At 41.4% G+C, this 27,035-nt stretch overlaps 1 protein-coding gene across 7 annotated transcripts in view; it reads left to right on the plus strand.

The window, feature by feature from the left end:
- LOC126981096 (uncharacterized) overlaps positions 1-15,017 on the plus strand; it is a 27,637-nt gene extending 12,620 nt beyond the window's left edge. For all 7 annotated transcript variants that reach the window (XM_050831790.1, XM_050831787.1, XM_050831793.1 and 4 more), the window contains 10 exons: positions 147-988; positions 1,464-1,598; positions 2,708-3,473; positions 3,599-3,785; positions 4,796-4,939; positions 5,655-5,783; positions 6,860-7,040; positions 7,221-7,289; positions 8,386-8,501; positions 9,896-15,017. In XM_050831790.1, the coding sequence (XP_050687747.1) occupies positions 585-988; positions 1,464-1,598; positions 2,708-3,473; positions 3,599-3,785; positions 4,796-4,939; positions 5,655-5,783; positions 6,860-7,040; positions 7,221-7,289; positions 8,386-8,501; positions 9,896-10,038 (2,274 nt within the window). In that variant the 5' untranslated portion in view covers positions 147-584 and the 3' untranslated portion in view covers positions 10,039-15,017. The remainder of the gene's footprint in view (positions 1-146; positions 989-1,463; positions 1,599-2,707; positions 3,474-3,598; positions 3,786-4,795; positions 4,940-5,654; positions 5,784-6,859; positions 7,041-7,220; positions 7,290-8,385; positions 8,502-9,895) is intronic.
- The last annotated feature ends 12,018 nt before the right edge of the window (positions 15,018-27,035 follow it).

Consider the following 27,035-nt stretch of genomic DNA (forward strand, 5'->3'; position numbering starts at 1 on the left):
AAGCATAGCATTGTGATTCAGTATCCTCTTGAGATGTTTTAAAATACTTAGTAGTAGTAGAATAAGGATTAACAGGTATGTGTGGTAGAAAAATGGACCTGTATTGACTCCATTGCAGTAATGAAGTAAAAATGTATGTCTTTCAGGTGGCAGCCAACCGTGGTGTGTCTGACAGCCAGCAGCTCCAAGACAATATCCAGCACTTCTTCACCCACGACCTTCCAGCTGCTCCAGGACTGCTGTGCACTCACCCCCCAACCACCCATCTGCACCCTGCCCTCCTGCACCACATTCCTGACTCTGATTGGCAGAGCTGTGTTAACAATCAGCACACTGCAACCCTGATCTCCCCAGAAAACCTGGTTGTTTGTAACAGTACAAATCTCAGTTCATACAGCACAGGTGGCAGGAGTGTGAGTGGTGTGATCTGTGGGGTTGTAGCCACTGGTGGTGTTGAAGGTATCCATCAAGTGAAAAATTCCAGGGAAGTACAGTCATCTGAAGAATTTGTTATACCTGATCTAAGTTGCCCTCCTCCAAGTCACGGCAACAGGAACAACTTTTGTGTTGGGGTTCCAACCAGAATGGTGTCATCTCATTCTGTGCAACCAGCTGTCACTGTTACAAGAGGGGACAAGAACAACAACAGCAGTAGCAGCAGCAACTACAACACTAAAGGCTCCAGCAAGACTGGGAGCCACAGTCATTACAACAGTAGCAATAGTAGTAATAGCAGCAACAAGAACAAAGGCACAAGCGCTAAGAGGCCACCAGAACCAGATAGTAGTATTGACAGGAGTGAGTGTGAGCAGCTCTCCCAACCCATCCTAAAGTATGACGTGGAAGTGTGTTTGCCAGTGTGCCCAGGGGAGGAAACTAGGCAGTCTAGACAGAAACAGCCACTTCCCAGCCAAGCAGTTAATGCTAAGGAGGTTGAAAAACTGCTGCAAGATGCCCTGTGGAAGGGCACCCAAAATGAGGAGAAAAGGTAAGGTTACATAATTATACCTTTGAAGTTTTGATTTGCTGCTACCCAGTCTTTGCCACATTACAAATATGCACTAGAGTAAATGTGCAATAGTAAATTAATTTTAATTGGTGTCTAACTTGAACACACAATGTTACCTCGATAGGATTGGAGAAGGAAAGGTGACATGCTGAGAACAGCTTTTTTTTTTAACATTTAACCTATACCACTGGTAGGCTTTCTGGATGGGGCTTCTGCTTGCACGTAATATATCAATCAATCAAAATTGTACCTTTGGCGTATACCATGCAGGGGTAACTTTTTGACATTTTTTTAGCTAAAAAGGTGCGTGTTTTACGCCGCAACCTGGAAAAAATAGCATCATCTACTAAAAACCTAAATTTATTTCAGATTACTCCAGAAGAAAGTAAGGGAAAAATAACTATGAGACCCATATTTTAGTAGGTTATCCAATGTATTCATTCTCTTTCTGCAGAGATAATGTTGCAGAGGCAACCAGTAGTGGAGGCTGTGACACTGGGTACTCCTCCCGTTGTTCAACCCCTCCTGGAACCCTGAGTTTACCTCCGGAGAGTGTGCCAGACACATCAAACACTAAACAGGATACCAAGTGGGTTTGTTACTTATGATTTATGCTTTTTGTTGCTCTTTCAAAAAATTGACTGCCTAAAATTATTTCAATTGTTCCTGGTTGTTCCTTGCTTAATCTGGGGTTCCTAATTTTCCTTCCCTGCCATTCAAATATCATCTTGGTACCTTATGAATTCATGGTTTGTGGTTCTTTAATTTGGACAAAATTTCTCTCTCTCTCTCTCTCTCTCTCTCTCTCTCTCTCTCTCTCTCTCACAGTCCTGGGGAGAGAGAGAGAGAGAGAGAGAGAGAGAGAGAGAGAGAGAATGTAAGGGAAACATGCATGTGGAAATGGATTTTTATATATATTTTGATTATTTATATCTTGTAGTGAAGAGAGTGACGTAAGTACTATGTAATGTAGTACAAATTCAGTTTGGAAAGGCATCCATCCACACACAAAGATAATAAGTAAAACCTTGACAATAATAATATATATTCCTATTCTCTTCACTTTTATATTAGATAATCATAAATAAATTCACCAATAAAAATGTAGAAAAATCAGTAAGCTTTCAAATGATATACCATACAATATTCTTGAATGATTTTTCATCTAAAAATATCAATATTTTATTAGTTAAACATTAATTTCCAGGGTACGGGCACCCCATATATTGTACTGACTTCATAAGTGAGGCCCTGAAATGAAGGGGTTAAGTTTTTCCTGGTCCATTTCCCATTCATTCTTTTCTTGAGAATGCAATACCTCATCTGTTTCTCTACAAAGGCTGTAAGGCAAAGCACTGTGATATTTAAATAATTTGGATAATTTCATACGAAAGTAAAGCAGAGGAAAACATTGCTGCCCTTGCTATATCTTGCAAAACAAAGCCATTCTGGTTCAAACCTGGCAGAATTTCCTTGGCCACCTGCTCATTAGAATATTAATGCTTCAATAAGTATTATATAGAGAGCAAAGGGAATATTTTTTGTAGTGATGCCCAGTTTTAGGGCAGAATGAATGACTAGTGAGGAAGAATATGACTAGTAATGTTTATTCAAGCATCACCATTGCTTGCTGGCAGAGATGACCAGTTGTTTTGTCTCTGGCAACACTGATAACTGCTTCCTCCTCTTCCTCCACAGCACTCTGGAGCAGCGAAGTTGTTCACCCAGTTCCTACAGCACCACCTCCCAGGGGTCACACCGCACCCCCCGGCAAAAGCGTAGGCACAATAGCAATGGCAGTACCTCCAATAGCTATAGCAGCAGTAGTAGTTGTAGCAGTAGCACTGCTGACCATCAAGAGTTTCACAAGAATTACCCTCAGCAGTACCACCATCCAAGTCACCAAGTCAAACCCATACACAATAACCAGTTTAATCAGTATCACCATCACAGTCAAGTTAATGGTGGGGGCTTTGGGGGTAACCAATACTATAGTCACCACTATCCAAACAACTTTGTTGTGAGGGACTGCTCAGCATACCAGAACCGCAGGTATGAGAGAAACTACAATAACTATGGCCACTACAATAACCATTATGGGAGAGACTATGGCTACCATAACACTGGGGGGGAGCTGCCACACTATGGCAAGTACAATCAGGGTCGGGGGTATCACAACAGATACCACAATAACCACCATAACAGTGGATACACTCAAAGAAATGAAGCTGCCTGGGACAGAAGTGTACCATTGGTTGATCGTGCTGGGACCTTCAGCTGTGAGTTAAAAGGGGACCCACGATGGAAGTGTGAGGTTGTGGACACACCCAGCCAGCTGCTAAATGGCTCAGAGTGGGATGGCCTATCACAGCAGGTGTGGGACTTTTTCAAACAACATCAGCAAACAAACAAGACATTTAATCAGAAGCTGAAGCTGAAAGACAAGGTCTTGAAAGCCATACGGGTAAGTTGAGATGTTTTTTGAGGGTTTTTAGTCATGTATTATCAAACAAAATATAGGCAATTGAATAATAACTATTTATAAGTTTTGTTGTTGTGCTGACTACTACTTATTTTCTCTTTTGAAAGAATGTTCATTGGGTCCAGGCTGTTATACCAAACTGCCGATTATATGTGGTGGGTTCCTCACTGAGTGGGTTTGGGGCTGACTGGAGTGATGTGGATATGTGCCTGATGGTGGCTGGCCGAGACCTGGATCAGCGCACTGAAGCAACTGCCATCCTACGCATCCTCCAGCGGGAGCTCCATAACTGTTGTAGGTTTAGCTTCATATCTTGTTGGTATTGTTGTAGTAGTAATAGTAGTAGTACTGTTACTTGTAGTTGTTATCTTCTACAGTATTATTAGCCCCTTGCACCCTATTATTTACTAGGTATGTCTCAAGTTACTGGGAGAATATCCCAGGACTACTATATATATCCTGAAATCTGGAATATCCCAGGATGAAAAAAAAAAGATTAAAAATTGCTCGATCTCGCTTAGATACAGAAATGTCCTCCGGTATGCTCTTTGGGTCATTGGTAAAGTGTTGGTTGGCCCTCACCCCTGCATTTATTTATCTGTGTTATTTTTTCACAGCAAAGGAGGCAGCTTTCATGCAAAACAAAAGTTATTAGAAAAAAAAAAACATTATGCACTGCTCTCACAAAGGGGATAGGATGAGGATGAGGAGGTAAAGTCGAAAAGAAGAGTCAAATTCGGTGGGGACTGATGTCTTCTTACTCACAAGAAGACATCTTATAGAGAAAGGAGGGCAGTTCCTGGAAAAAAAGAAAATACTGGTTAACTCATGCATTAGGAATTTGTGAGTAGGTGTCTGTCTGCCAGCTCCACTGGTTGCAGATTCAAACCCCCCGTAGTGAAGGTTGTTGTTGTTACAGGTGTAAAGTTATTTTTTCCCCTCATGCCTTCTTCCAAGTAAACCAATTTCTCATCTGTTTTGAAATAGTTTTGGAACAGTTGAGTTAAATATAGTTATTCTTGAGATGCAACCATGGTGCATGCTCTCTGAATAGTATGCTACCCAGTAGACCAATTTCTTATGTGTTTCAAAAAGCAGCATATAGCCCTGGTACATAAGTTGTTTGGAAGTGGTTTATTCAGGAGCCTGGCATAGAGCCTACATGCCCTGATGGCAATGTGGGGTGGAAGTAATTAAGGAAGAAGAAAAGCTGATCTGTATTTAAGGTAGGAAAGTTATTCCAAATTTTGGTTGATAATTGTTTTCTTTTTATGACCTTCTGCTTAATGGTGCATGTATTTCAGCATTTATTGAGAAGATGGAGCTTATTCGGGCAAAGGTGCCAATCCTCAAGTTCCGAGATGCCCAAACTCAAGTTGATGTGGACCTCAACTGCAATAACGCTGTTGGAATCCGCAACACCCACCTTCTTAATTCCTACTCTCAGTGTGAGTATTTTGAGGCTCATCTTTTTTTTTTAGTGTTTTATCCGTGGGCTGATGTAAGGTGATTGGGATTCATAGGACAGTGTGAGAGGGTAAGCAGACATACTTAGACCAATATTTTGATCTTTTCTTTGGCATCTTGTATTCTTTTTACAGGAGTAGCATTCTTGTTTTTTTTTTTACCCAAACAGCTTTGACCCCCCCAGAAGAAAAAGAGGCTTCTGGGATGTTGGCAATTTTTTATTATTTTTATTGCATAATCATATAATATTTAACCTAAAAGTAAGGAAAATTACAATTATTTGAGTCACAGCTGCTTCAAAATCTCTTTTTTTTCCATCCTGCCTGCAGCAGATGGCTGGTGTTTTCTAGGTGTCATAACAATCATCTTGTAAGCTCATAACCACGGTTACATCATCCAGTGATGCAAATATGTGATAATACCCCTTCCCTAACTATCAAGACTCACCAGACACCCTCTACACCCTCGTAATCCCCCCCCCCCTGTGTGTGGGATTATAGCCAGATAGTTAAGGTAAATTTTGAGACACACCCCATCCTTCCAACTTACCGCATTTCACATAGGCAGTTTTTTTTCTCGCACTTTCGCGTGCTAATTGGAGAACCGCGTACGAATTGGCGAGCCTACCCTGTATTGAATGTACTGAAAACACAAATGGCTTGTGTGCCAAAACTGATTTGTATCCAACCTTTTCAGTGGACTGGCGGGTGAGGCCCCTGGTTCTGGTGGTGAAGCTTTGGGCCCAGCACCACAACATCAACAATGCCAAGAACATGACCATTTCCTCCTACTCTTTAGTGCTCATGGTAATTCATTACCTCCAGAGTAAGTTGTCAGCTCATACTTTGTTTTTTGTAATATATTCTTCATCATTGATTTCCAACTTTTAAAACTGGTGTCTACAATGTAATCAGTGGACTGACAATATCCTGTGTAATAAGTATAAACAGTAATGTACAAACTTTTTCATGTCTTAGGATTATGTTTTTGTTACATTAAAGGGGTAAAGGTCGGTACTCTTAGACATTTCCACCCCTTACATCAACTATTTCCAAAGGCCAAAAAAGAGATCAATCGGGTTCTTATGAGTAGTATTTTCGGTTCATTGTACAGAAGAAGGCTCAAACTACCACTAGGGTCATAAAACTACCCATGGAAATGCCTACAACTCCTGCGAAAGCCTTGTTAAATATGTGTGCTTGGGCGGCGCAATGTTTAAGAGTACAACTGAAAGTGAAGTATAATCCTAAGTAAATGGAAGGTCTATAGTTTCTTGTTTGTTGATGAAATGCTCAGACTTGCAGATACTTGGTACAAGATGAAAAAATACAAAAAGAATTTAGTCATGTCTGTGGGAGAAGGTATCTAAAAGTGAATCCAATCAGTTCCATTCCCTTAGTAAATACCAGATCCAGTCTCGATGATTCATTCTCCTCTCTAAATCTCGTTTTCTCTGTCACCCATTGCATCATTGTATTGTCCAAAACCAGTTCCAGCAATCTGTTGGCCCATATGTTCTTGCCACCTTAACTCTGTGTGTGTGTGTGTGGGGTTGTTGTCTGTGCATTTAAACAGTTCTGTCATTTATAAAGCTGCTTATCCTCTGTGTACTGGGGAGAGATCAATCCATATCACTTTGATTCTTATGAGAAAAAGGTTGCAGTTTTTCAGTAAATCATTTTCTGGACAGCCTTTAGGAATGAATTAAATTTGAGAACCGAGGCTCCACTGTACCAGAAACATGCATGAAGCCCTATGGTTCATTAGAAGAAAGAAAAAGCCAGAGATACATGATCATTTTGCCTGCTTAGTAAAGCATGGTGCTTAGATGTTACATTATGCAAGGTCAAGTGCTTCAAATTTGTAAATTGTTATTTTCTTTTTCCATGGTGGTGGTGTAGAAGGTGTGGAACCCCCAGTGCTGCCATGTCTTCAGAAGATCTTCCCCGAGAAGTTCCGTGCTCATGGACCAGTTACTAACATCAATGTCACGGAGAAGATGCCCGTTTTTACTTCTAAGAACACACTCAGTTTGGGGCAGCTGTTCCATGGCTTTTTAGACCATTTTGCTAACAAATTCAAGTAAGTTTGTATTTTATTTGTATTTCATGACAATTATTAAAGAACATTTGTTGAAATATTTACTTAAATAGCTTGGCATCCAGTGGCATAATAGATAAGAGATTCTTGAATCCACATTCTTAATGGTTTACAGTCTAATTTTTTTTCTTTTATATATACATGAAGTTTTCTCTATCTCAGATTCACTTTACATCCCACATCATTTGGGCAAGAGCCAGCAACTGACATCAACAGCCATGTACAAAATTGGTGTGTACAGTCATTGGTGGAACTCAGCTGCAGCTTGTACAGACAATCATTGGGATTGCTACTTACTATGAATATACAACTAAAGTCTGTTTTTAATCAAGGCAAAAATTCACTTGCCCATAGATATGCCCATTTTCCTCAGAAAGTTTGCTTTTAGCTGATTGGTTGTATATATGATGTCCGAATAATATAATTTTATTTGAAATAATTACTGGGTAATGTGAACCAATACTTATTTACTGTAGTCAGTGTCACGAGAGTTGGCTGGGATAATCCTTCAGGGTTGGACTCGCAGACTTAGTATCATTGCTTGGATGATGGTACTGCACTCTTATTGGCCAATTCTTAATTTATTTTAATGTGTGTGAAAGTGACTGTATTTCTGTTAGGTAACAGATTGCACCAATAGAAACTAATTCAATATTGTCTATATTGATGAATATAGCGCGGTGTGGTTTGTTGGTCCGCCAGAGCTTGGCGTAAAGAAGGTAACCCTTATGCGATGTGTGAATAGTTACTCTCGTGCATGGCACCTATACAGTGATGCCATTGATATTCAACCAGTCAGCTTGCAGTAAACTTTCTGAGAGAAAAAGGCTCATGCAAGTGCATTTTTGCCTCGATAAAAAATATAAAAAAAGACTATAGTCATGAGTACCACCCACAACACAGAATCAGCAACTTTTGTCCTCTTTACCATTCACAAAATCCATAGCAGATGGGGTTTATTTTGTGTCCAGCATTGTGAGCAATGTCATTTGTACTTTTCAGAGTCAGCGATGTTTGCTGTCTGCCATCATTACTAATTTATCAGTTCCCCTGTACATCATCAATTGTAGGCCCCATCTGCACTAAAACTTGTACCAGACACTGTATTCTAGCATCAGTATATAAAACTTGCCCACACTGGCACACACAGCCTAAACGACACTAGGTCTGCACATTAAAATAAATAGTAAAATAGATAAGATGAAATTCACTGGTAATGAAATTGGCCTTTATGATAGAGACTGTAGATCTTAAAGTAGAATGGAGACTGCAAACTACTTATTTACTTCTGTGTGAATAATTTTCCCTCTCATTTTTTTCTTTTAAGGTTTATTGAGGAGACAATCTCAGTTCGGACAGGAGGAACGGTACCTACTGCTCACTGCCGCTCAGTTCCTTCCAGCAAAAATGATTCCCGAATGTGGAAATATCTTTGCATTGAAGGTTTGTTTTAGTGATTAATTCACTGTAATTATGAAGTATTAAAACTGTTTTAGTAATTGGTGACTGTTCAGATATCTCTCTTAGGTAAAATAATACTGTGCTCTGTAATATTGTACTAAAACAAGCACTCACTTAACCCTTTTGGTGCACATGGCGAGGAAGCGAATATCCCCCCAAGCACACTCGGGCAGCCCAACTGTTTTAACCTCTGTATCTCAAAAACTATTCATCACAGCTAAAAACCAAAAACACCATTGGAAAGAGCGTAAAGCCCAGGCCCTGTAAAACTACAACTAGGTAAATACACACACACACACACACACACACACACACACACACACACACACACACACACACTGTTTTGTAGGGTTTGATAGTCAATGAAGCACTCCAATAAGCAATTGGCAGTGTTTCAAGATCTAAGGAAACTATATGGGTAACTTACTCCAATAACACTTGAGGAGTTAAAAATTAACAAGTTAACTGCCATGCCAATAATGCTGTTAAATGTTTAAATAACCACAGCATAATTTATGAGATGCAAACTGATCTTTGGCCTTTGTTTTCCTGCCATTCACCCTTCACATACTTACCACCACACACAAAATCTATAAAACGTGACAACCACCAAGCTGTACAACAATGGACCATAGTGTAATAATGACAAATCTTACCTGACCTTAATATTAAAAATAGAACTTGCCAAAATTATTATTTTTACAATAATTTGTCCAGTGGTTTCATGTGTATTGTAACAAGATTTTAAGGTGCAGTTACTTTCCAATATGACTTATAAAATGTAGGGGTTACATATCAGTAACAGGTGTCAATTTTTGTTCAATTTTTTGTACAATTTTTGTACTTTCTTGAAGTTATCTTAAATTCAAATTACTCTTATGGTGAGTATGGTTTAGTAATGATATTGGCAGTCATTCAGGAGGAGAGTATCAAGACACCTCTCAACCCAAAATTGACCTCTCTTTTGGCCTCCTTCTTTTTGCCTTTGTTTGGAGCAGCATCTAGCAGACTTTTATTTGTTGTATTTTTGTCCTTGAGCTGCCTCCCTTGCTGTAAAAAAAAAAAAAAAAAAAAACTTGTTAGAAAAGCTACACTAAATCTAAAATAATGAATAGATTCACATTGAATCAATGTTCTGCTGTCTTTATTTTAACACAGATTAAAAGTATTATGCAAGTTCCAACAAAGATGGAAACTAGGTGTTGTTAGAATGTTTTGTGGTTGAATAGTTATTAAGCATTGCTGAAGTTTTTTCATTCATCATAGCAGATGAGATTGACATCCCTTTTGCCTCATTATCAACAAGGGCCTTATTAAAAATAATACAGGAAAGGAGAAAAGTGAAGGTATAAAAATAACACGTCTCTCTCTTCCAGAACCATTTGATCTGACAAACACTGCTCGATCTGTGTATGATGAGGAGGTGTTCAAGAGAGTGCGGAAAGTGTTCATGGACTCGTACAAGCTCCTGGATGAGTCGAGAGACCTAACTGCCATCTTGGGTGAGACAAAGCAGTGAAAGTACAGAAGCAAGTTATACCTTTTTTCAGTCTGCAAAGGTATGGATGTCAGCTTCTTGAAGAGCCAAAAGATGTAGCTCACCAGTTCATGGGCTGACTTAATTTGCTGAAGAGTCCAATGGTGGAAGACACTAATGGATAATAATAAGTTCATGTGTAACGTGATTGTTAAGTGTACGAAACTGCTTATGAACGTGTGTTCCACTTGAACATGACTAAACAGGGAGCAAAATGGCTTGATGCACCACTTGTCAGGCCAGTGACCTCCGTTTGTGCCTGAAGGAGACATTTAATGCATTACTAAGCCAAACACTTGGACAATTATGCGAGTGTTTCAAAGAGTATTGATGTAAGTCAACATGTTCCTATATTTTCTCAATATACACAGCATCTAAATATGAATATGGTCAGCAGTATTTTGGATGAATATGTATTTGATTTCGTGATGACATGATGTTTTAAAGGTAGTCGCAATGTTAACAAAGAGAGAGAGAGAGAGAGAGAGAGAGAGTAGGGGGGGGGGGGGGTTATCAAGCTTCTGCCTCTATGAATTTCCACTGTCAGTCTTTATTTTCAGTAGTTCATATAAATTGCTTTGAATAAAATAAAGTAATACAATACATCTCAGCCAACTAGTAATGATCATATCACTACTACACAAACTTTAGAACTCAACACATATTATATCCTTTGAAAGCTTGTGTCACTTCATGTCTGACGTAAGCAAGACACGAATAAGTTACCTGATTTACTGACAACTTGTTATGGCCAGTGAAAGTTTCTACCTCTTTTGTGTCTGGGCAAGATATGTCAAGAGCTAAACCTGAAATGATGTCTGCATTGTGTTCCTGCATCGGTGTCAATATGATGTTGTTTATGGAGAAAAGCCTTGCCCAGTATATTGTGGTGGAGGAAAGTGATGGGTTTACTGTAGATTATTAGGCAATATGTACATGATTTTATTATAGCATGTGTTATTCAGCAAATAAAAAAAAGAGAAAAAAACTAGAGGTTTTATATTGTGAATCATTTTCTGATTTTTTTCTTTGTAACATAAAAATGGATGTGATAGTACTTAAATTATTTTAGTATTAAACTTAAACACACAAAACAATTATAAAAGGACACAAACTGTTAGTATGTTTTGTTTATGAAGTTATGATTTATGTTTCTTGTTATATTGTCAGTATTGTAACTGGATCAGTGTTGAGTCACACTATAGTCAGTTCATCCAAGTCTGAAGTGTGCATTATTGTGCAACGGCAACCTGCAGCCACAAGGCATGTCCGATTTCGTGGATACTGTATGCTAGCCTACGCACAGTAAACAGTCATCAGTGTCAATAATATGCAGGCAGCAATAACAAATACCGTCAGTTATAGTCAATTATGAGTTTAAAAATATTAGCATTGTCGCAAATAGCTGTTTTGTTAATTTACAAGATCGCTGATTATGTTTATTAAACATCCTTGAAGCTGTCCACCATCGAGAAAAATTAGCAGGCTTTATATTAATAACACAGCTATTTGCGACATTACTAATATTTTCTAACTCAAAATTGACTATAATTGACAGTATTTGCTATTGCTGCCTGCATGTTATTGACACTGACAACTGTTTAGTATGAGTAGGCTAGCATACAGTATCCGTGAAATCGGACACGCCGTGTGGCTGCAGGTTACCGTTGCACGATAATCACACTTCAGACTCGAGTGAACCGACTATAGTGGAGTTTTCTTGCTCATCGTGTGTTCAGTAGAAAAGCTTATATCTTTGATCTTGCGAATTTGTTTGTACAAGAGTGGAGTTTAGTGGGCCACATGGCATGCATGTAATAGAATGTGACTGGAATATCGCTGCTGCAAATCTTTGAACTTTATTGAGTTAATATCACAAAGTGAAGTTTTATTTTTTGATTGGTTATGGGAAATAAATAATTTTATATTTTAGTTTAATTTTAAGGTTAATATTTGGATTATGTGTTTAATGTTTATGTGAGATATTTCAGTTTTGGAGTGACTTTTTAGGCCTTTACTATTTTGGATGTCTCAGCTGTCATCAACTTGTGTTATGAAGGACCTGTCCAGTGCAGCTTGGAGGAGCCTGCTGGCCCACAAATTCAGGAACATCCATAATATCTAACCAACTCTTCAAACTTATTTTAATACAAACAAGATAGATATCACATTGTCTTGTAGAAATCTCACAGGTCTATATGTGGAGAGGATAGGAGAGGTGATGCCAGGAAGCAGCACCACCACCACTATGGCCAAGATGATGATGGTTGGAGGAGCTGTGGTGGTGATGGAGGTGTGTATTGCTTCATTGCTGCACTTCATCAGACAGTTCATTCCAAATGATATACATAACATTGAAATTCAGTATTATGCACTTAAGCATCCTGCCAGTGTATTTACATAGTATGCTCATGTATGTAAATATTGTAAGCTCAGTATTCACCCAAGAGAAAACCAGAAAAATTCTTGTCATTTTTTGCTGAATAAATGGCTGTCCCTGTTCCATATAGTTCTTACTGTGATTATATACATGAAATATATTTTATAGATGTAGATAAAAGTCAATGATAATACTTTTGTTATGATTCTAGGCAGGATCAAACATAATGTAAATAAAATCTTGTTTGTATTGATACTGAAACATGAATAGAATGACAGAGCTCAATTCATGAGAAACTTTCTAATGTGTTACTGGAAAGCTACAGTACTTAGCCATGCCCAGCCACTGACAATATTGTATGATATCCCCCATTTCTGTACTCCTGACAATCTTAATGTGTGATGTTATTTTGTCCTCTGACAAATAGTACACAGAGGAACTGCCTAACTGCTGGATATGCACTTTTCACACATCTTTTAGACCAACAGTACATGCCTGATACTTTTTGACCTGGTTGTATGAAACAGTAAAGAAAAGTAAGGCCAAGTGATATTAATGGTGAGGTGTCCACACAGGCATGTGTGTTTTGAGTTCAGAATAAGGTCAAAATGCTATCTATCAGGTTGTTTTCATCAGTGTATTCACACAAGACTTATTTATTTACTGCTGCTGCATTTAGGCAGCATACTGAGTGAGGAGCAAGCCAACAAGCTGTGTCAGTATCATTCATCATACCTCATTATCTCGGTACATATTGTATCTGAATTGTGAAGGTTGTAGATGGCTAGTGTTAAACTACAAAATAGCTATTAAATGAATTCATTCCATTGTTGTTTCAACAGTGAGTGGCTCTTTCCTTAATGACTATGTTTTCTTCAGGAGTCCTTTTCTCATGTGAAACAGACATGTTGCTGCTTTTAATTCAGAATGAAGGTATTGACAGCTTATGCTTTTTTTTTTTTCTAATGAAATTAAGAAACTAGGTTGTGCCAAATATGTTGGGCTGTGTCCAATGAAAGGACCCAGGATGTTAGGTGTGGCTGACTCATGATGGATTTGGTGAAGTGGCATCACTTTTTGGGAGAAGGCTTCAACAATTGCTCATTTTGTCATAACTTTCTTCTGTTTACTATATTACAAACTGTTCACTAATCTGCTTGATTAGAGTAGTGAACATAGCACAGGACAAAAGTTACTTTTCATGAATATTGAGATGTAGATCTGTTTCTTGGGCAGTAGTGTGAGTCATAAGTACATTTTTCTTGCTGATATATTAAGTGCCTCTCAAGATAAAATATTTTCTTATTCCACTTACCCTCAAGGATTAGTATAAACTGTTAAATATAAATGGGGTCAAAGCTGGCAGTGTTGTGGAAGGACATAGAGATGTATCCCAACACTGGTAGCCTAGCCCTGAGCATTACTACATTACAACTAAGGGTTGGACATCATACCCAGATAGCTAGGTTAGTGGTTTTACATACAAGACTGATAAATTGCAGTATTTCAAGGTGTGCTTTTAATGTCATCTGGAAACATGAAAGTAATAAAAACATCATCAGGTTATTATGAAAGTGTGGACAGTGTTTTAACCTACTGTATAATAGAATTGTTAAAAAGATGTTTTGTGTTTAGTCATTATTATTTTTGTAAGTTATAATGCTAAAAAAATCTGCTTGTTTGGATATTTGTGGTGATATTATACTTAGCTCATGTTTTGATTGCCATTGTCATGAAACTGGCATACATGAAGTACATTTTTATTTAATCAGCATCAGAAGGTATATTTTCAGACATTCCCATAAGGCACCTGTGACATACAGTTTTTAAAATATGATACAGAGCACAGTTAGTTATAACTAACTTCATCAATTCCATCTTTGATAATATTTATCAAAAGCTGTATGATGTAGATGATTAGATATTTTGATAATGTCAACATCTTCATAGGCACTCAAATCTCTTCATGCCTTAGTTGTCCCCCCATCTGCATGACAGGCTGCCAGTATCTTGTGAGGATGTAGGTGTCATTATTGCCTTTGCTTTTCATTGTCACTCAGTCCTGCACCTGTATAATAGCTTTAAAAAAATTAAACACCAAGTAAACGTCTCTAATATCATCATTCAAAATAAATTCAGGAATCTCCAAATAAAATTCAAAGCTACAGTAGCTTCTGATGTTACTTGAAGTAAATAGTAAATTTGCACATGTCTACTGCAGCATAGACAGATTTTTACTGCTAAAAGTGTACTAAATGTTAGATTGAAAGTTTTACATATTTCTTAAGCTTGACATGTATCTACATGAGTGATAATGAACCAAGTTTGAAATCCTGCCAAGAAAAATTCAAGCCACCTAGAAGTGACTGTTAGCACTGCATTCCTCAGACCCTCCTTTAGCAAATTGGGTCAAGCAGCTTGGTGTGTGGGCTCCTGCAATGAGGTCATACTCCAGCTGCTATGCCTCACAAGTACAAGGATTTCCATTGTTTACTTTTGGTGCAGTTTTTTGCTAGACGCAAGTGTCGTGCATTCTTGTAGGCCACAATACGCCCTACTTACAATAAAGGTAAAATCCATATTGACCTCTGATTACCATCTTCAGGTATATCTAGGCCACTACAGGACAAAGAAATTTCCTAATATAAACCTCTCTCTGTTTGAGGTTAGTGTACTCCGTCTTGTTCTAGCAAATTTCAACCCTCCGCGTGGTCTTACCAGGAAGTCACTTGACGGATCGGCCTTGCCTATGGTGTTATGGACTCGCTCAACAAGAGTACATGGCATTGTTGATATCGATGCAGGCAGACAATGATTTCAATCTTTGTCACTTGTGCTCCCTGTCATACTGTTTGGCTGAGACATGGACACTAAATAGTGACTTAGAGAGGTGTGTAAATGCATTTGGTTCCAATTAAGTGCCTTCACTGGATCATGGGGTATTACCTGAGTGACTGTGTCAAACCAGTGAAGACAATGAAACAATTAGGGCCTATTACCAGCTTAGTCCGTGAATGCAAACTCGCTATATGTGCAAGTGGCACGCCTCCCGGATAAGGGAACGTAGTGGTTGTACTGTACATCATTTCACAGGTGAGTAGAGACCCAGCAAACACAGTTACGTACGTATATATTACGTTGTATAATGGTATCGGTTTTATAACTTTTACGTAGCGAAGATACGTAGTTATTACGAAAATGTGTGGACTCCCAGGTACGTCCTTAAAACATTTCGTTACGTAACTACTACCTTTTTACCACGTCCCCATCACCTTTTAACAACCTATTTACTACGTAGCAATTACGTTTTTGCTACCTTTTTACCACGTCCTCATCAAGGATGAGAGACATATTAAACAAGGATGAGAGACATATTAGGATAAATCGCTAGGCATTTGTTTTCCCACAATGCGCCGCGCTCGTGACGTCACATGTAAACACGTCACTGGAGACCCACACGTGGCCGCGGCTGGATTGAAGTTTCTTGCTGTGAACAATGACAAGGTGTGCTGTTTACGGCTGTAATAACAATAACAGGTGTAAGAAGCAAGGAAAGCTTCATTTTTATCGTTTTCAGAAGACAAAGTCCTTAGTTAGGCAGTGGATTCATGCGTGTACTCGTAAAGATAAGTTAAACCCAGATACTGCCAGAGTTTGTTCGTCATTTCAAGGCGACAGACTACACGCAGCACTACATTATCAAGAGGAAGCTGATCAACAGTCTCCACAGGCAACAAGATCACTAAAGGCCGATGCTGTACCTTTTCTTTTTCTCTCAAAACAGGAAAATGATCCAGGTAAGCAATATGATCCACATCGCTCCAGTGCAGTTTTTTTCTTATTATTATTTTACCTTATTTAGGAGGGTATTTAACTATAGTATGTAGAAGGCATATAAAAGATTAAGGAAGGTTTGTATTGTCTTAAATAGGTGAAAACAGGAGTAAATAACAAGGAATCAACAAAAATAATAAACCAATCTCTGTGCTTAATTTGTTATTGCAATCATCAATGAGAACTAACACCAAGTTCTAATGATAGTTATTTGGAACTATAACTTGAATAAAAAAAGATACAGGAAAAGTGTAATGACATGAAAAGAAAAGTTAGGTAACATATATGGAGGAATGTTGGATGTGAGGCAATGGATGGGTGAGACATGAAATGCATCGGCTATAATGCGTCCTAGGGATGACTGTATAAGAGTGATATGTTAATGAATAACTACAGTAGAAACCTTAATAATCCCTCTTAATTGAGAAATAAGGGGACCAGGTAGGAAAATTTGAGATAAGTACATTATTTTTTTGCATATTTTTGTTATAACTATTTACATGGATAATTCTAGGTTATAATGTAAAAATAAGCCATGTACATTAACGTGTGTACATAAAATCCTTAATAATCTCTCATAATGCAGAAATAAGAGAAAAAAAAATAGAGCTAGGCTGAACTTGGGGGAGGTCAATTCAGTGTTGTTTTTTTTTTTTTTTTACATGCTGAGTTATTAATTAATATATATATATCAGGCAAAAAAAAGGAAAATACCTGAAAAGTTAGGTTAGTAAGTAGTTATATATTGTTAACCATTGTTAACCAGCTTAGTGTCAGTCAGTAGTATATATATATATATATATATATATATATATATATATATATATATATATATATATATATATATATATATATATATATATATATATATATATATATATATATATATATATATATATATATATATATATATATATATATATATATATATATATATATATATATATATATATATATATATATATATATATATATATATATATATATATATATATATATATATATATATATATATATATATATATATATATATATATATATATATATATATATATATATATATATATATATATATATATATATATATATATATATATATATATATATATATATATATATATATATATATATATATATATATATATATATATATATATATATATATATATATATATATATATATATATATATATATATATATATATATATATATATATATATATATATATATATATATATATATATATATATATATATATATATATATATATATATATATATATATATATATATATATATATATATATATATATATATATATATATATATATATTTGACATTGTAATATTATGATTAGTATTATTCATTTGCAACAGAAATGAGGTAAAAAATCATGCAATTCACTACATTTATTACCAGAAAAACATGAACAACATAAGAAAATTGTTGGTTGGGTGAAACTGTAAATTGTCCAAATGGTGTGCTAAGCAATGCAGTAACCCACAGGTTTAATCCGTGGCTCACCACCATAGTCTTCTTCGCTGCCAGTGACAACAGCGAAACAGTGCAAAGGACACGTACCACATGTTTAAAAGATCAAACTTAACTAACCTGCACGTAGGCTGAATTTCAATCCTTCTAGGTCGGCAGTGCTTTGCTCTAGACATTTTATGGAAGATTTTGACAGGACCACACCAAACTATGTAATGCTGAAGAAAGAAGTAATACCAACTGTCTTTCAAGGTTTTCCATCTCATTTACAAAAAGATACAAAGACTAGGAAAGCACGTACCTGCCAAACGTGAGGTACTAGTAGAAACAGTAGTTAAACCTGCTGTTGAAGCTAGATTGGATGCTACTATAAATACGGATGCTGCAAATAACTGTAGTAATGATGGAGGATGAAAACTCCATAAATTCAAAGAAAATTAGTCATCACACTTCAAAGGAGACTGCTGCTACTGTACAGGAAAGTATTTATAATCACTCTCTGGATATTGAATCTCATAGACTTTCAAAATTACCCATAGTGTCTTCAATCTCTCCTGAAAAAACTAAATTGAAAAGAAAATTATTATTAAGCCAAGCAAACCTTGTATCAGCTAAAAAGAAAAAAAAAAATTTACAGCAGTCAAAAAGACATTTATTAAAATTAAATGCTAAACTACAAAATATTATTAGTGAGCTAAAAGACAAAGATTTTCTTAGTACTAATAGTTTGGATGTTTTGGAGGATTGTGCTGGGGGAGTAAGGGACCTTCTAAAAAGACAAGTGGCAAAAAGAAAAAAAAAAAAAAACTGTACCAATATCATATTCACCTGAGCTTAGAAGTTTTGCATTAACTCTACACTTTTATTCACCACATGCATACAGGTATGTCAGGAAAACATCTGACACTTGTTTACCACATTCATGGCAAGGATAATAGAGAAATGGTACCAGACTATACCAGAAGACCCCGGTTTTACTTCAACAACCATTAATGTATTACAGTCTAAATCAGTTGCTGCATCTGCAAATGACAAACAATTACTTTGTTCCTTGGTGATAGATGAAGTAGCAATACGTCAGCATAGGGATAGAAAAAATACATGGGCAGCCTACATAGCTATGGGGATGCCCTTGCATTTATGGTGGTAGCTGTTAATGATCACTGGAAACTCCCTTTTGGATACTTCCTTACAAATGGACTAAATGGAACTGAAAGAAGTAATCTAATATTGAAGTGCTTAGAGAAGCTTGATGCAGTGGGTATACTAGTGTTATTTCTTTGACTTTTGATGTAGCAGTGGTAAAGAACATTGGGTGCAAACTTGACCCTAATGACTTGAAAACTTTCTTTCTTCACCCTGTAACTAGTAAGCCTGTCTGTGTTCCTGGACCCTTTGTCATATGCTGAAGTTATTGAGAAATACTTTGGCTGAAAAATGCTGTTTGGTTGACAATGAGAATAAGTATGTAAAATGGGAATATATTGATAAACTGCACAATTTGCAACAACAAGAGACTTCGTTTAGGTAATAATAAAAAACTATAAAAAATCACATAGAATGGATGAAATAGAAAATGAATGTGAAGTTAGCAGCCCAACTTTTAAGTGAATCTGTGGCTTGTTCTCTTGAATTTTGTTTGCATGAAAAATGTTAAGAATTTGAAGGTTGTGAGGCAACAATAAAATTCATTAGATTTTTTAACAGACTCTACCATTCTAAACTCAAGGAATCTTAAAGCATGTGAGTTTAAACCAAAAAAAAAAATGGTTTAAACCAAATAAACCATGGTTTTTGTTTTTTTTAAAAAAACCATTGGTTTTTGCCAACCCTGCACTAGTCCCATTACCAATCCTTCCCCTATCCACCAGTCCCATTACCAATCCTTCCCCTATCCACCAGTCCAATTACCAACCCTTCCCCTATCCACCAGTCCCATTACCAATCCTTCCCCTATCCACCAGTCCCATTACCAACCCTTCCCCTATCCACCAGTCCCATTACCAATCCTTCCCCTATCCACCAGTCCCATTACCAACCCTTCCCCTATCCACCAGTCCCATTACCAACCCTTCCCCTATCCACCAGTCCCATTACCAACCCTTCCCCTATCCACCAGTCCCATTACCAACCCTTCCCCTATCCACCAGTCCCATTACCAACCCTTCCCCTATCCACCAGTCCCATTACCAATCCTTCCGCTATCCACCAGTCCCATTACCAACCCTTCCCCTATCCACCAGTCCCATTACCAATCCTTCCCCTATCCACCAGTCCCATTACCAATCCTTCCCCTATCCACCAGTCCCATTACCAACCCTTCCCCTATCCACCAGTCCCGCCATTACCAATCCTTCCCCTATCCACCAGTCCCATTACCAACCCTTCCCCTATCCACCAGTCCCATTACCAATCGAATCAAATTAGAAGTCTGGGCCAAAACCCTGGTGTCTCCGACATTTCCTGACATATGCTTGACAAAGTCTTGGTATTGAAACATGAGTCTGGCCATACATCAGATTCCGTTCCCTGGTCAGTGTCCGCAACACCTACTGGGTAGCCACATGCATGCCAAAGTACTTGTTTAATGTTGTCCTGTGCTGAAGCAGTCTTGCCTTACATCTGCATGTAAAAATATTATGTACTGGAATCAAGTATGTCTGCATTAGTATACTGGTAGTCCTTGAGTTACAATGGGCTTGGCTTCCTGGACACATGCTTCTTATTCTGGGAAATCCAGGGTCAAGTGTACTTTGTAATTACTAATTTTAACTGATTTACATTAAGTATATGAAAGGAATGAAATGAAAAAAAAAAACACCCCCTCAAAAAAAAAAAAAAAAAAAATATATATATATATATATATATATATATATATATATATATATATATATATATATATATATATATATATATATATATATAACACTCCCTTCCCCCCCAAAAAAAAAGCGTTTTTTCTTTACTTTTTTTTTTACATTTTTTTTCCAAGCCTAGTTGTGGGCATTAAAAATATTGATATTATAAAGTGAACTTAGAATGGTGGAGGTTTTGGATAAATGGCAGGAAGAGGTGTAGAGTATGCAGTAATCTTTCATTAGGTTTATCAATGATTTTTAAGTAGCATTATTTTAGCAATAGACTATTTCTCCACAGTGTTAAAACATGAGAACAAAAAAACTCTAAAGCAGTTGGGAGGGTTATGATATCAGTACTATGGAATACACTTATTGTCATTGAGTTTATAGCCTCTAACTGGTAACAAATGAAACACAATAATATGATTGTGGCATCTCAGGAATTATAGGAAAAGTCATGGGATACAGATGGAGAGGTGAAATTACAACCTTTGCTGGAGCAGGATGGAGTGCTCTAGCATCAGACAGAGAGAGATAGAGAACATTAAGAATGTCCTTTGCCCTCAATGGACTAGTAGTGGTTGATAATTACTCTATATGAAATAGATAAAGTGCTCTACAGGTGCTGATCACAGGCTCACACAAAGCCTATGCACTCCACATGGCCATTCAGGAGGGGGTGAACCACATGTATCTGCCTTTCAGCAGCATCCACGAACTATGATGCTGTGTGATGAGGACGCAACACTGGAGCTCAAGGTCAAGACTACGGTAAAGTACTTCAAGGTAAAACTGATGATTGGGTTTGTGAACCATTCTCGTCCCCTCTCCTCCCTTCTCGTCCCCTCTCCTCCCCTTTCGTCCCCTCTCCTCCCCTTTTGTCCCATCTCCTCCCCTTTTGTCCCCTCTCCTCCCTTCTCGTCCCCTCTCCTCCCCTTTTGTCCCCTCTCCTCCCCTTTTGTCCCCTCTCCTCCCTTCTCGTCCCCTCTCCTCCCCTTTCGTCCCCTCTCCTCCCCTTTCGTCCCCTTTCCTCCCCTTTCGTCCCCTCTCCTCCCTTTCGTCCCCTCTCCTCCCCTTTGTCCCCTCTCTTCCCCTTTTGTCCCTCTCCTCCCTTCTCGTCCCCTCTCCTCCCCTTTCGTCCCCTCTCCTCCCCTTTTGTCCCCTCTCCTCCCCTTTCATCCCCTCTCATCCCCTCTCGTCCCCTCTCCTCCCCTTTCATCCCCTCTCCTCCCCTTTCGTCCCCTCTCCTCCCTTTTCCTCCCCTTTCGTCCCCTCTCCTCCCCTTTCATCCCCTCTCATCCCCTTTCGTCCCCTCTCCTCCCCTTTCATCCCCTCTCCTCCCCTTTCGTCCCCTCTCCTCCCCTTTCGTCCCCTTTCCTCCCCTTTCGTCCCCTCTCCTCCCCTTTCGTCCCCTCTCCTCCGCTTTCATCCCCTTTCGCCCCCTCTCCTCCCCTTTCCTCCCCTCTCCTCCCCTTTCATCCCCTCTCTCCCCTTTTGTCCCTCTCCTCCCCCTTTCATCCCCTCTCCTCCCTTTCATCCCCTCTCCTCCCCTTTGTCCCCTCCTCCCCTTTCGTCCCCTCTCCTCCCCTTTCGTCCCCTCTCCTCCCCTTTCATCCCCTCTCCTCCCCTCTCCTCCCCTTTTGTCCCCTCTCCTCCCTTCTCGTCCCCTCTCCTCCCCTTTCGTCCCCTCTCCTCCCCTTTCATCCCCTCTCATCCCCTTTCGTCCCATCTCCACCCCTTTTGTCCCCTCCTCCCCTTTTGTCCCATCTCCTCCCCTTTCATCCCCTCTCATCCCCTTTCGTCCCCTCTCCTCTCCTTTCGTCCCCTCTCCTCCCCTTTCATCCCCTCTCATCCCCTTTCGTCCCATCTCCACCCCTTTTGTCCCCTCTCCTCCCCTTTTGTCCCCTCTCCTCCCTTCTCGTCCCCTCTCCTCCCCTTTCGTCCCCTCTCCTCCCCTTTCGTCCCCTCTCCTCCCCTTTTGTCCCCTCTCCTCCCTTCTCGTCCCCTCTCCTCCCTTCTCGTCCCCTCTCCTCCCTTCCCGTCCCCTCTCCTCCCCTTTTGTCCCCTCTCCTCCCTTCTCGTCCCCTCTCCACCCTTCACGTCCCCTCTACTCCCTTCCCTGTCCCCTCTCCTCCTTTTCGTCCCCTCTCCTCCCTTCTCGTCCCCTCTCCTCCCTTCTCGTCCCCTCTCCTCCTTTCTCGTCCCCTCTCCTCCCCTTTTGTCCCCTCTCCTCCCTTCTCGTCCCCTCTCCTCTCTTCTCGTCCCCTCTCCTCCCCTTTTGTCCCCTCTCCTCCGTTTAGTCCCCTGTCCTCCCGTCTCGTCCGCTCTACTCCCGTCCCCTCCCCTATCCTCCCCTTTTGTCCCCTCTCGTCCCCTCTCCTCCCTTCTCGTCCCCTCTCCTCCCCTTTTGTCCCCTCTCCTCCCTTCTCGTCCCCTCTCCTCCCCTATCGTCCCCTCTCCTCCCCTTTTGTCCCCTCCTCCCTTCTCGTCCCTCTCCTCCCTTCTCTTCCCTTCTCGTCCCCTCTCCTCCCTTATCGTCCCCTCTCCTCCCCTTTTGTCCCCTCTCCTCCCTTCTCGTTCCCTCTCCTCCCTTCTCGTCCCCTCTCCTCCCTTCTCGTCCCCTCTCCTCCCCTTTTGTTCCCTCTCCTCCCTTCTCGTCCCCTCTCCTCCCTTCTCGTCCCCTCTCCTCCCCTTTTGTCCCCTCTCCTCCCTTCTCGTCCCCTCTCCTCCCATGTAGTCCCCTCTCCTCCCTTCTCGTCCCCTCTCCTCCCTTCTCGTCCCCTCTCCTCCCTTCTCGTCCCCTCTCCTCCCCTTTTGTCCTCTCTCCTCCTTCGTCCCCTCTCCCCTCTCGTCCCCTCTCCTCCCTTCTCGTCCCCTCTCCTCCCCTTTTGTCCCCTCTCCTCCCTTCTCGTCCCCTCTCCTCCCTTCTCGTCCCCTCTCCTCCCCTTCTGTCCCCTCTCCTCCCTTCTCGTCCCCTCTCCTCCCCTTTTGTCCCCTCTCCTCCCTTCTCGCTCCATTCTCCTCCCCTTTTGTCCCCTCTCCCTTCTCGTCCCCTCTCCTACCCTCTCGTCCCCTCTCCTACCCTCTCGTCCCCTCTCCTCCCCTTTTGTCCCCTCTCCTCCCTTCTCGTCCCCTCTCCTCCCCTATTGTCCCCTCTCCTCCCGTCTCGTCCCCTCTCCTCCCTTCTCGTCCCCTCTCCTACCCTCTCGTCCCCTTTCGTCCCCTCTCCTACCCTCTCGTCCCCTTTCGTCTCCTCTCCTACCCTCTCGTCCCCTTTTGTCCCCTCTTCTACCCTCTCGTCCCCTTTCGTCTCCTCTCCTACCCTCTCGTCCCCTTTCGTCTCCTCTCCTACCCTCTCGTCCCCTTTTGTCCCTCTCCTACCCTCTCGTCCCCTTTTGTCCCCTCTCGTCCCCTTTCGTCCCTCTCCCTACCCTCTCGTCCCCTTTAGTCCCCTCTCCTACCCTCTCGTCCCCTTTCGTCCCCTCTCCTACCCTCTCGTCCCCTTTCGTCCCCTCTCCTACCCTCTCGTCCCCTTTTGTCCCCTCTCCTACCCTCTCGTCCCCTTTCGTCCCCTCTCCTACCCTCTCGTCCCCTTTTGTCCCCTCTCCTACCCTCTCGTCCCCTTTTGTCCCCTCTCCTACCCTCTCGTCCCCTTTCGTCTCCTCTCCTACCCTCTCGTCCCCTTTTGTCCCTTCTCCTCCCTTCTCGTCCCCTCTCCTCCCCTTTCGTCCCCTATCCTCCCCTCTCGTCCCCTCTCCTCCCCTCTCGTCCCCTCTCCTCCCTTCTCGTCCCCTCTCCTACCCTCTCGTCCCCTTTCGTCCCCTCTCCTACCCTCTCCTCCCCTTTCGTCCCCTCTCCTACCCTCTCGTCCACTTTTGTCCCCTCTCGTCCCCTCTCCTCCCTTGTCGTCCCCTCTCCTCCCTTCTCGTCCCCTCTCCTACCCTCTCGTCCCCTTTCGTCCCCTCTCCTACCCTCTCCTCCCCTTTCGTCCCCTCTCCTACCCTCTCGTCCCCTTTCGTCCCCTCTCCTACCCTCTCGTCCCCTTTCGTCCCCTCTCCTACCCTCTCGTCCCCTTTCGTCCCCTCTCCTACCCTCTCCTCCCCTTTCGTCCCCTCTCCTCCCCTTTCGTCCCCTCTCCTACCCTCCCGTCCCTTTTCGTCCCCTCTCCTACCCTCTCCTCCCCTTTCATCCCCTCTCCTACCCTCCCGTCCCTTTTCGTCCCCTCTCCTACCCTCTCCTTCCCTTTCATCCCCTCTCCTACCCTCTCGTCCCCTTTCGTCCCCTCTCCTACCCTCTCCTCCCCTTTCATCCCCTCTCCTACCCTCCCGTACCATTTCGTCGCCTCTCCTACCCTCTCGTCCCCTTTCGTCCCCTCTCCTCCCCTTTCGTCCCCTCTCCTCCCCTTTCGTCCCCTCCTTCCCTCTCGTTCCCTCTCGTCCCCTCTCCTCCCCTTTCGTCCCCTCTCCTACCCTCTCCTCCCCTTTCGTCCCCTCTCCTACCCTCTCGTCCCCGTCCCTCCCCCTCTCGTCCCCTTTTGTCCCCTCTCCTACCCTCTCGTCCCCTTTCGTCTCCTCTCCTCCCCTTTCGTCTCCTCTCCTACCTTCTCCTCCCCTTTCGTCCCCTCCCCTACCGTCTCATCCCCTTTCGTCCCCTCCCCTACTGTCTGATCCCCTTTCGTCCCCTCTCCCCCCCTGTCCTCTTTCATCACCCTAGTCTGTACACAGCACTTGGCCTCTCCCAGGGTTCCTCACACTTATCTTAATTATCCTTTTGTTTTGTTCTATGAATTTTGTTGTTGTTTGCTGTGGTGATTTTATACCCCAATCAAATTGATTTTGAAATTAACCTTTGAGTGTGTTTTGTTTTAGTCCTCCTGATGGGAACATTAAAGCATGATGCACTCACCTTCAGCCAGGAGGGAAAAAAGTAAGTCCCCTCCCAAGTTTGGCGCTTGACTACGGTCTAGCTTTAAACTGGAGGATCGCTAAACTATGTGTCATGAAAACACTGAAAAAGCTCTTATTTGTTCCCACCCGTGGAAAAACTGATTTTTTTTCTACTTTACTCCCTTGTTATCTCAAAACACATCCCTTGGTGCTCTTCCCCAAGGAGGTCCTGTCAAGGGGGAGGCGTTAAGAAGAGGTGGTGCCACTCGCAAACTGACGAGACGCCACGAGTCGGTTGTCAGAAACCTGGTTAGCCTGGGAAGCCAAACAGCCAATTTATCTCTTTCAGAAGAAGCGTTTCACAGAGCGAGGCTTGATTCCATTCCTTCATGGGCTCTCTTGGCTCCCTTTCAGCCCCACAAAGTTTGTGCCTCGTATGGATCTCTCTCCTGGCTGTGAGTCTTCTCAGGGCGTTTATGAAAGAGTCGGTTGACAATGATTCTGTGACTTCAGTGTGGACAGCATGAATGGTCAAACAGATGAATATGATTCCGTAACTTCAGCTCTTCCAGTGTGGGAAGGGCCAAAACAGTCCACTCCCGTACAAGTTATAGGAACCTGCGTCCTGTGGTGAATTAGCCACAAGCTGCTGCATCACTGGGGCCTGATATCTACGGCCCTTTGCTCACTACTCTTCTGACGGCGACATTGCCTCTGACGATCCAGTATTTCTCCCTGAGGGAAGTAGGCACGTGCTCCCTTCCCCTCGTGACGGCTCCTTATGATCCAGTCTGTGGTGTGGTGTTTTCCTGGGAGGATGATCGACTTCCCAGCTGTACCGGGTTTCTGACAACCGTCCTCCGACTCGTAGCATCTCGTCATGGGAGTCTCTTAACGTTCTCCCCCTTGCTCAGTGACAGGACCTCTCCTCTGCACTGCCTGAATAATGGCCAGCTCCTCTACAGTAATGGGAGGATCAGGCTCCCCCTTTTCCTTGTCCTGTTCAACACGTCAGCCTTGACGCGTAATATCCACACAACTGCCTTTCTGAGTTTATGCCAATGGGAGTAATGCCGGAGTAACCTCTTGAGGGGTCGTCCACTTGACTACGGTTGCTTGCTCCCACAAAACCCTTTATTTCCAACTCTCTCATGACCAGCGGCATCAGTACGTAAGAATGCCGGGCCCTTCAGCCACTCTGAATTCCTCTAGAGGCATTGTCTGCAGGATTGGTCGCCGAGTTGACATACCTCCATTGATCCTGTTGCCAGCCGTCGCGTATCATTGAGGAGCGGTTGGCTATGAACGCGTGGAAGCGTGCGCTGTCTTTCTTGTGTATCTGAACACGGTCGTGCTGTCGGTTCAGAAGACTGTGCTCTCTATAGGGATCTCTGTCACACTACTGATCATATGGTTCAGTGGTATTAATGCGGAAGATTACTTTACAATTGACCGATCAAATAGAACAAGAAGAAATCACAATTTGAAGATAAGTGGTAAAAGATTATCGTCGCAAACACTTCTTCAATC

Source organism: Eriocheir sinensis, chromosome 46 (assembly GCF_024679095.1).
Source record: "Eriocheir sinensis breed Jianghai 21 chromosome 46, ASM2467909v1, whole genome shotgun sequence".
Lineage (NCBI taxonomy): Eukaryota > Metazoa > Arthropoda > Malacostraca > Decapoda > Varunidae > Eriocheir > Eriocheir sinensis.